The sequence below is a fragment of the Abrus precatorius genome, unplaced genomic scaffold (assembly GCF_003935025.1).
Source record: "Abrus precatorius isolate BTA unplaced genomic scaffold, Abrus_2018 Scaffold8, whole genome shotgun sequence".
NCBI classification, from domain to species: domain Eukaryota; kingdom Viridiplantae; phylum Streptophyta; class Magnoliopsida; order Fabales; family Fabaceae; genus Abrus; species Abrus precatorius.
The window spans coordinates 26,451,341-26,461,367 of NW_020874428.1; the positions used below are offsets into that span (position 1 = coordinate 26,451,341).

Consider the following 10,027-nt stretch of genomic DNA (forward strand, 5'->3'; position numbering starts at 1 on the left):
ACTTCATCCTCTCTCTCTCTCTCTCTCTCTCTCTCTCTCTCTAGTTGAAATAAAATACATGAAGATGAAGATGGAATAGAGGTAGTTCTTTTCTTCTTCATTTTTCTAATCAACAATTACACGTACAAGTCAAACTAATTTGCAATTAATTGTTAAATAAATATATTTTTCATTAGAGTCAGTTTGGTAATAAAATTTGAATAATGAACAAAACACATTTTATAATATTAATAACATGGAATTAATAAAATAATATAGTTAACTTATCATCAATGCAAGAGTTAAAAATTGCCAATGTAGAGATTAGTTGAGCATGGTATTGATAAAAAAAAAAAAACATAACATATAATAAATAATCATTTCTTTGAACTTTAAACTGTTAGGAGCGAGGGAGATTTAACGTTGGCTCCAGTTATTTTGACGTCAAAAAAACTTTCCCGAAGTCCTATGATAATAAACATATATTTCAATACAACCTTTTTAATTATTTTTTTTTTCAATGTCAATTTTATCCTGTTTTATTTAAACATTAAATCAAGCATGTTAAGCATTAAAACAACGGAACAACAAATCAACATTCGTAAGAGGGAGCTGATCAAATGGCAAAATATGTCATACAACATTAAATTATTCTATTTATACTAATAATTGAGACTATTGCATTACACCATAGATATTGCCCATTTAATACTAACACGATATTTGATTAAGGATGATATCATCCTGTGCTTTATTCCATAAAGATTTTTGCGCTTGTTAAAAATAAATAGAAGCATGAAATTGATTATTCTATGCCCATGTTTCTTGAAACAGAAATTTGACTGATTAAACTATATAGAGATCAAATGGCCGCAAAATTCATTGTTCACAAAACTTCTCTTTAACAAGTATCAAAAAACTCTTATATTTTTCACCCTTTTTGGCTCTCACAAAATGCCATATAAATAAATTATGCATATCCTATGAGTGCATGGAATTTAACAACTTCAAGGCCAGAGCTTCTTGCTCCTCCAAGCTAACGGAGCCAGCACTTACAGCTGCATTTCCTGTGATTTCATTTCTTTCACCCTCGTCACTGTCACTGCCAAAGTATACTTTACTCTTTTTATGCCGTCTATCAACAGTTTCGTCTCCTGAACCAGAAATATCACCTTGGTCTTCCTCTTCTTCTGCATTCCCATCCTTCCATTTCATCTTCTGCTTGATTCTTTTTTCTCTACGCCGCTGACGCTCTACAAGCTTGTCTTCCTTGTCAGCCTTTATTAAATCATCTCGCATCCTTCTATAGTATTCAGCTTTTTGTTCTGCACGAAGACAAAAAGATGAGATACAAAAATGGAAAATTGAACATAGCCCAAGCTTAAGAAGAACATTCTTTCAATTCTCTGAAGTAGCGCTAAGATAGAATAGTTGAACGGATGACATATAGCTACGATTAGGTTCTTGAATTCAACATCCATTACAGAAAATTTGACAGGGATCAGGGATGCCAAACTATCATTATGCAGCCGTTGTATTGTACTACTTTAGAATGGAGTATGTCACTTGCACGTTGTACTCTCGTTTTATTTTCTTACAAACATGATATGATGCATCGATCCACGCATCAAGATCCTATCTACCTCAATTGATAGCCTTACACATACGAGTAAAGATTTCACCATACAAAATTATTACTACTATTCTAGCTTCAGTTTTCAATTGGAAAGTAAGGACACACCTGGGTCAAGCAGCAACGTTTCCTTGCCACTTTGTGTGTCAGCTAACCTAGCTAACGGAGGAAGTGTGTTGCCTTCATCGTCAAATACAACCCTAGTCCCAAGTGGCCTATGTACATTAATCTTGAGCTTCTTTTTCTTCAACACACGAGTTGCTGGTCTGCATAGGAAAGAACCAAATTGATAAGAACAGGAATGAAAGAAAAAATTCAAGGCCCCACATACCAAGAAATATGATAAATCCAATTTTATTCCCCAAAACTGAATTTGAATTTTGTATTAGCCATCATATGATTTTATATGCAAGGTTAATTTGGTTCAGCAATTTGAAACCAGAAGACTTGTCTACTCCCTTTCCATAATTGTACATAAAGAAACTAAAGCAACATTATCCAAAAGCATATTAAACTTGTTCATCTGCACTACTGAAAATATGTATACGGACACATACATTATTTCTCCAATTTCAGATGACTTCACATTGCCTTCATTTGCAGTATCTGCTAACTGAAGCAGATCATTTTCAGTGTCCTCTTCCTCCAAAGAAACTGTGTCTAGATTCTTTCTGGAAACCTCCAAGACATTTTCCTTGTTTGAATCTTCTGGTTCAACTAAATTTGATTTTGTTGACACAGCTTTAGATTTAATTTTCTGGTTTAGAAAACGGACTTTGGGGGTCATTGGTAAACCTAATGATGCTGAATATTCGTTGATAGGTAGTTTTGTAACATCAAATATCTCTTTATCCTTTTGGATATAGATAGATCTCAAATATGTGATGAATGCCCTCTGAGCCCGATGCTGCAGATCTGGGTACTTGACCAGCAAAGATGCCAACAAACTAGAAACTGGTTGCAGTAGTTCTTTCCTTGGCTGAATAATCAGCAATTACAAAAGCACAGAAAGCAAATATGTCAGACAAAACATTAGATTTAGAGCGAACCAGTTAAGAAATATCATCTTCTAAAACTAACACCTTCATGTTCATATGAAATTGGAACTACATGCGTACTACTGATATGCAGGGCAAATGTACCTTATTAAAATGTACAGGAACCTTTGCTGCTTTTAACTTTTCAAGCATTTGAATTTCAGAAGGCAATAGAAACAAAACAGACTTTCCACCAGACTTATAACGAGCAGTGCGGCCAACTCTATGTATGTACGAAGCTACATTTTCAGGACAATCCACCTGCAGATGCAAAAGAAAAGTGAGACTCCGACCATAAAAACACACCTTTTCCTTCCAAAACCTCACCTTAAAGTCCCAAGACTTCCACCAAGACAGAAAACCACAAGCAGGTGACTCACCTGAACAACCCAATCAACTGCCTTGTTAAAATCTAGGCCTCTTGCCGCCACATCAGTTGAGAAGAGAACTGAGCGCTTCTCACAAAACTCAGAATATATTGCCATTCTTCTTTCCTGTTTCATCCTCCCATGAAGGCACTTCAACGGTATACCAGGGTGCAGTTTCTTAAATGCTTCAAAGACAAATTTTACCTATCAAGCAGGGATGTGAATGTTAAGGAAGATAGTCAGGGTCAAGAGTGGAAATTTGCACAAAAAAAAAAACACAAACATTGAATCAATTCAATCAGGTAATTAGCAGAAATCCTTTTAAATGGAAAGAATTGCAGACAACTCATCCTAAAAATCCTTTAAAAACCTATTACAATAACCATAATCACAGCAACTGAAAACCATAACAGAAGTTCCATGCATGCAGACAACATCCTGTGGATACAGCATACAAATACAACAATTACATTATGAGCCGTTGAATACGAAACTAATGAGACAGCTCTCAAGCTTTAATGATCAAACTAAATTACATTCCCTCAAACAGCACAAAATTCTTGAAAATGATGACTAGCCATATCATCTTGAGCGCAACTTTTCAGGTGGCATGACAGAAAGAGTCATACAAGCCTCCAACACACAATTTTCCAGTTATCTTCAAGAAAAAAAAAATTTCTTCAAACAGGACAGAGAAGGGGAGGTACCTGTTTACAGCTCGAAAGAAAGACAATAGTTTTTGACTGTAGATGTGTCTTTATAAAACTCCACAGCATATCTAACTTTTGATCCAGGGGAACAACCATCACAATTTGCTTCAACAGAGTAGGAGTGGCAGTCACAGACTCCTCATGCACGCTCAGATACTCTGGATCCTTCAAACTTAGTCTCGCAAGATCTTGTATCGATTTTGTTTGAGTTGCAGAGAAAAGCAAGGTTTGTCTACGCTTTGGTAGTTGCGAGATGATTGCATTTAGTTCCCTCTTGAATCCACTGTCAAGAATACGATCAGCCTCATCTAGTACCAAAACCTATAATCCAGAAAGTCCACCCAACCATCAGCCATATTTACCAAAGATCTAATGATACATATCTGTGATCCAGTTTGTCCCACAAATAACACATAATTTGGAAGATGAAATCTATGCTTGGCATATAACAATTTAAAAGGGCTAAAACATAAAAAAATTCAACCACTGTCGCTAAAACACCTAGGTAACATCTAATAAGGAAGCTTAACATACCCCAACCCAACTACTATTAAACGCACACAAGGTAACAGAGCATGACATAACAAAATAACTTAATACCAATTCTCATTTCAGAATAAGATCGAAGAAATTCTATTCCACATAAGAAAAAAAGGTTATATTGACCTGCATCTGTGAACAATCAAAATTGGGAGTTTCATCCATATGTTGAAGCAATCTACCGGGCGTGCAGATCAATATGTTGAGCTCATTGACCCGCTCTTTCTCCATGTCAACATCCTTGCGGCCACCAATGAGAAGGCCAGCACTGAAATTATGGTGCTTCCCAACACACTTCAACACATCAAATAGCTGACCAGCTAATTCTCTTGTTGGGGATATTATGATGCTCCCAACCCCATCTTCAGGTCCCCATCTCTCTCTGTACAACTTCTCCAAAACCTATCATTCACAATCCACCATAATTAAACAATAATAATAAGTATAAGTATGAAAATTCAACATATCATTAAAAAAAGTGAACCACAACCTTAACCCTAACCCTAAATCAATGAAGCACTCACAGGGATAATGAAGGCAAGGGTTTTCCCGGAGCCAGTTTTGGCGGCGCCGAGAATGTCACGGCCACAGAGCGCGTGGGGAAGAGAGGCTCTCTGAATGTCGGTCATGGAAACGAACTTGGCTTCTCGCAAACCGTCCTTGGTTTTCTTAGAGAGTGGAAAGTGGTCGAACCTGGACGCGCCGGCGTAGCGCGAGAAGGTATTGTCGTCGACGCGACCAATTGGAGCATTTTTGGTGAGAGGAGGAAGAGACATTGGGTTGGAACCGGAGTCCGGTTGCTGGAATTGGATCCATGAATTCAACAGCTTTATCTCTTCCTCCTCTGAGACTCGCTGTTGCTTCCTAAAGTCCTTCGATTTCGGTCTTCTCATTCTACAGTGATGAAGAGGAATCTGAAGCTGAAGATGAAGATGAAATTTAACGTCGTCGTTTAGGTTTCGGTTGTGTTGTGGCAGAGTTCAAATGCAGAGTCGGCGGTTTCAAGTTTTGAAGCTTCATTCGTGAACGACGACGACGACATTAGTAATGGGTCAAGGGATTTGTTTGGGCAGGCCCGATTAATTCATTTTACTGGTTGATTTGGGCCTAAAAGTAAGAAAAAATATTAACCAGTGTCACACGATTTAAAAATTAAAAAATAAGAAAGTTTTCATATGAATTGTCATTAAAAAATTTTAATTTTATAAATAATTAATATAAAAATTATATCTAAAATATATTTTAAAGAGTAAATTTATAATACATTAAATATGTATTAATATATTTTTTATATTTCTTAATTTTAAAAATTTATCAAATTAAAATAATTATTTAATAAAAATTTTATCCTATTTGTCCTTTCTTTTAGAAAATTTTCCTTCCCAAACAAGCATTTATTAGTTAAGAATTCATACAAAACATGCGGCAAATCATTATAAAGGATCAAAATTTTAAAAGATAAAAGCTAAAATTAGAATATAACAAAATAAGAAGTAAAAATATATATTTAAGTTTCACTTATGTGTACAAGGTTTATGATACATATTTTATTTCTCTTAAGCGAGAATTTAAATTGGAATACTATAAAAAAAATATCATTGAAAAAGATACTCTATTATATTGTTGATGTTCCTATATAACATGAATAGGATTCTCTCCAATAAAGATGTGTGATATATATTTGATTCCTCTTGAGCAAGAATTCAAATTTGAATATTATAAATAAATAAAAAACCATTGAAAATGCTAAGTCTATTTCTCTAACTTGAAAACGATTGCTTCGGATGAAATAAAAATTTGAATAACACTATCGTCACAATAAATTACAATTATGAAGGCTTTTTTTTTATATATAATCATGATTGTAAAGTAAAGTAGAATGACAAAAGTGGTGTCTTTGTTTATCTTACTTTATCATATTTATTTATTTAACCTTGCTTAACTTATTGGGTAATATTCGATACATTCTACTAAGCTGTGTTAATAAGTGTGTTAGTAAAGAATGATTATTAAAAAAATGTTACTAATATATATTTTACTAATATACAAGATTGATCATCAACTCTCACTCTATTCCTATGAGACTGTGATTATGAATTGTTATGCAACAAGTTAATTAATTTTGCTCTTATGTATTGTTTCATATAAAAACTTATCTTAAATGCAATACGCCATTCATGTGTAGACTTTGACCTTGATTGCAAATGTAACGATATGTTATAAAGTGAGTATTTTACAAAGTACAACAAATACGATTACGAAGCTTCTTTCACTTAATCATAATTGTAAAACATATAGAGTTTGAGATGTACAATCTGCTATATTATACTATTTGTTTATCATCGAAGGTGGTGTCTTTGTTGATCCTATTTATTTATTATTTAACCTTGCTTAACTTATTGAGTGTTTAATCGGATACATTATACTAAAACGTGTTAATAAGTGTGTTAGTTTAATATAATTATAGAAAAGTGTGCATTACTAATAAATTTATTTAATTAATATTTTTAACACATTCATTGACAAGATCGATCATCAACTCTCACTCCATTTTCATGACATTGTGATAATGAATTGTTGTGCGACGAGTTAAATATTGCTCGTATACTTGTTTCACATAATTAAAAACTTATTTTAAATAAACTATACTATTCATGTGTACTTAGCAATGTAGTGATATGCATGGTATGGTAAAATAGATGATTCAAAATTATGTAAAATACCTTGATCACATGAAAAAAAATATATTTAAAAATACTAATAAATATAGTGAATTATATAACTTTTAGTTTAATAAAAAAATGGAAGAAAAATAAAAAAGATAAATAAAATTATTAAAAAAATATTTTAATTTGTCCTGTAATACATATAATCAACTTCATTTAGTTAAATAAAACTTTGTTTTTATTGTAATAATGTTATAAATTGCAGGCAAACATACAAATGATAAGGGTAGGAGAATCCCACACACCTCTAATTGTATGTTTAAAAAGAAAAAAAAAAAAAAAAACTTTAGCACCCTGATGCAAGCAAGAAAATAAATCATTAAAGTAGTATAGACCACAGAAGTAATGACTCAGTAGATCTCAAATAAGATTAAAGAAATCTAAGAAAGATATGTTTCACAAAATAGTTTCACATAGAATCAATTAATATTGTCATCTATAGTCAATAAATTTGTTGAACTAATTGAATGTAATATAATTATTAATTACTTGTGAACAAAATTATGAGCATCACGTTTTGTGTGGTTCAGAATTTCAATAATTCTCAAGATGATATTTTGCCTTAAAGTCTCACTTATGTATCCCCCTCAACCCACCCTATTTTGCCCATTAACCACATTTCCAACTTGCCGAGAACCAAAGGAAATTAAGTTTAGAATACCAGTTCTATTTTGTTGCACGGAGTTTTAATTAGTATCATTGACCCTGGAAACAAAAAGTATGCAAAATATACGATACTGCTTCAAAACCATAAACTTGACAAAAGCAAACATACAACATATATATATATATGATTTAACATCCAACCCAAAGTCTTGAAAGCCTAAATATTTTATGGATGATAGATATTTGCCTACTTAATTTGCCGACATACAGAATAGCAAATGAGTAAATATATAAATCAAGCAGTAACATTTGATGTTTTGAAGATCAATAATCAAGTCATCCACCACAAATCATAGTTCCCAGCTCTTCTACATGGCATGATTGGTTATCTAGTTTGTTCATCCCAAAATCAAATTACATAATATCAAATAAACACGCATGTCACAATACATGGCAACACATGCCGTCAAGGCATGCTGCACAAGTCCTTCACTGTTGTTTTGGCACCCGATCGTTGTTGTTAGTCACATAAGTTCTGAAATTTGGGTGAGGCTTAATCCTCTTAACAACTTCATTGATCAGGTTCTCAAAATCAAAACCCATGGTAGGATGTTGGCCTGATTCATTCACCTTTTGATCCACCGCATTGTCTGAAGATAGGTGACGTAGAACGCTTCCACTTTGCAATGACAACTTACTTGGGCCAGTTGGAGCTTTAGATGAAGATGCTTGGTTTCCCTCTATTGGCATCTTTCTACTCGAACTTGTTCTTTTTCCTCGAGCAACATTGGTCAGGAACAATGTTGGAGATGCTTTAGTCGAAAGTCCAAATGCAGACCCTTGTCTTGTATCTCCAGAAATGCCTTTCTCTCTTGGTAGGGAAATTGGTTTAATGGAAATAGACGCCACTTTAGTTGGCTCAAGCGAATGCGTGGTTTGGTCAGGCATAGAAGAAGGTTTGTTTTTTCCTGCAGAAGTAATCAAAATTCTGGAACTAGATGCTCCTCTCGACATTATGGATGTTGGATCATTCTTTTTCAGAGTTTCATTCGGGTTGAAGACATACCTTTCATTCTTTGTGTTAGGCAAAGGAACAACAATTCTCGGGTTTGATGGAACATTAACAGCAACATTATTGTCAAGTGCAATAGGAATAAGTGGAGGTTTAGACTTGAAAATTTGCCCTCTAAATATAGTACCTGAATTATCGTCTTGAATGTTCACCCAGAATCCACCCTCAAATTCTCCATCAATTTTAGCAGAAACTACTTGGCCAACCCTGACGTCATTTGAAGCTTTTTCTTTATTGCTTTTATGTTTTTTATTTCCAACGATTGCTTCAAATCCCGGCGGCACCAATGCATCGTTTCCTCCAAGTGCATATGGGTTTGTTATTTCAGTAGGTAGGGTGTAGCCACTTCTCTCATCATCTGGCTTTGGATATTTGCGTGGACGACCACGTTTAATAATCTTCGAAGAAACCTCCAAATCTCCATGGTAATTGTTTTGATTTGGTTCGCTCATCTTGGTGGTTTGTTAAGGTCAACGTTTTCCTCTTTCCTGCGTACAATTAAGGGAAAAAAAATTAATTAGTCATCAGCTACTTCATTTAGGTATTAAAGATAGACATGAAAGATATCAAAATTTTCACACAAGAAATTGCCATAGGCATCCAAGATATAAAAGTGGTCATCTCATATCTATGACATAACAATTCATAAGTAGGGAATTCATGAAGCTTAAATGGTCAAAAAGAAAGTTGAAACCAGGAAACAATCTATGACATGACAAATGCTATACAACTAGGACATTTTGTTCATGCATGGCTAACTATTCAGTAAAATCATAACACACAGACATGTTTAACTTTACATAATTACACCGTTAGAGTTTAAAACTACCGGCTTCCAGATTGGAAACCACGTATTCAAAGTTTGCGATACCATAAAACACAGATAACTCCTAGCATAAATGTAGAGAAATGAAGTCAACTCTTGGTGGCACACAACCTACACAGAAAAATGTAAAAGATGTGGCGAAAGAGAAGGAAGGAGGATGAAGGTGTTTTAATTTAACATGAATTTGGATCTTAGCACAAGAGACACTGAACAACGAAGGCAGGAGAATACAGTGAACAAAGAAGGCGTAAGAACACAGTGAACAATCTCAACCTTTTGAGATGCTTCTAAAGGAAAATGAGAGGATGATACATGTCCAAGCATTTGTCCTAGTGACCACTATTTATAATGGATATAACATGTCCATCAATGATTGTCTTGTGAAGACATCGTTATTGCTAAGTGGCCATGGATGTGATTTTCCTGTGAAGGCAACGGTATTGCTAAGTGACCATCCATGCTATGTAAGGGTAAACATGTCGTGTGGAGAAAAGGAAAACGAGGTTTATGACATATGCTAGAAACACACC

At 34.1% G+C, this 10,027-nt stretch overlaps 1 protein-coding gene across 3 annotated transcripts; it reads right to left on the minus strand.

The window, feature by feature from the left end:
- Positions 1 to 736: 736 nt before the first annotated feature.
- LOC113847157 (DEAD-box ATP-dependent RNA helicase 32) lies at positions 737 to 5,284 on the minus strand. Of its 3 annotated transcripts, none has more exons than XM_027476065.1 (8): positions 4,792 to 5,284; positions 4,394 to 4,669; positions 3,725 to 4,048; positions 3,030 to 3,221; positions 2,755 to 2,910; positions 2,170 to 2,591; positions 1,721 to 1,878; positions 737 to 1,304 (listed from the first exon to the last, which is right to left on the minus strand). In XM_027476065.1, exons 1-8 carry the CDS (start codon positions 5,158 to 5,160, stop codon positions 961 to 963), a joined length of 2,241 nt encoding a protein of 746 aa, XP_027331866.1. In that variant the 5' UTR covers positions 5,161 to 5,284; the 3' UTR covers positions 737 to 960. The 3 variants fall into 3 exon arrangements, with proteins under 3 accessions (XP_027331866.1, XP_027331868.1, XP_027331867.1); XM_027476067.1 differs by having other exon boundaries at positions 3,030 to 3,143; positions 4,792 to 5,267; XM_027476066.1 differs by having other exon boundaries at positions 2,164 to 2,591; positions 4,792 to 5,267.
- Positions 5,285 to 10,027: the final 4,743 nt, after the last annotated feature.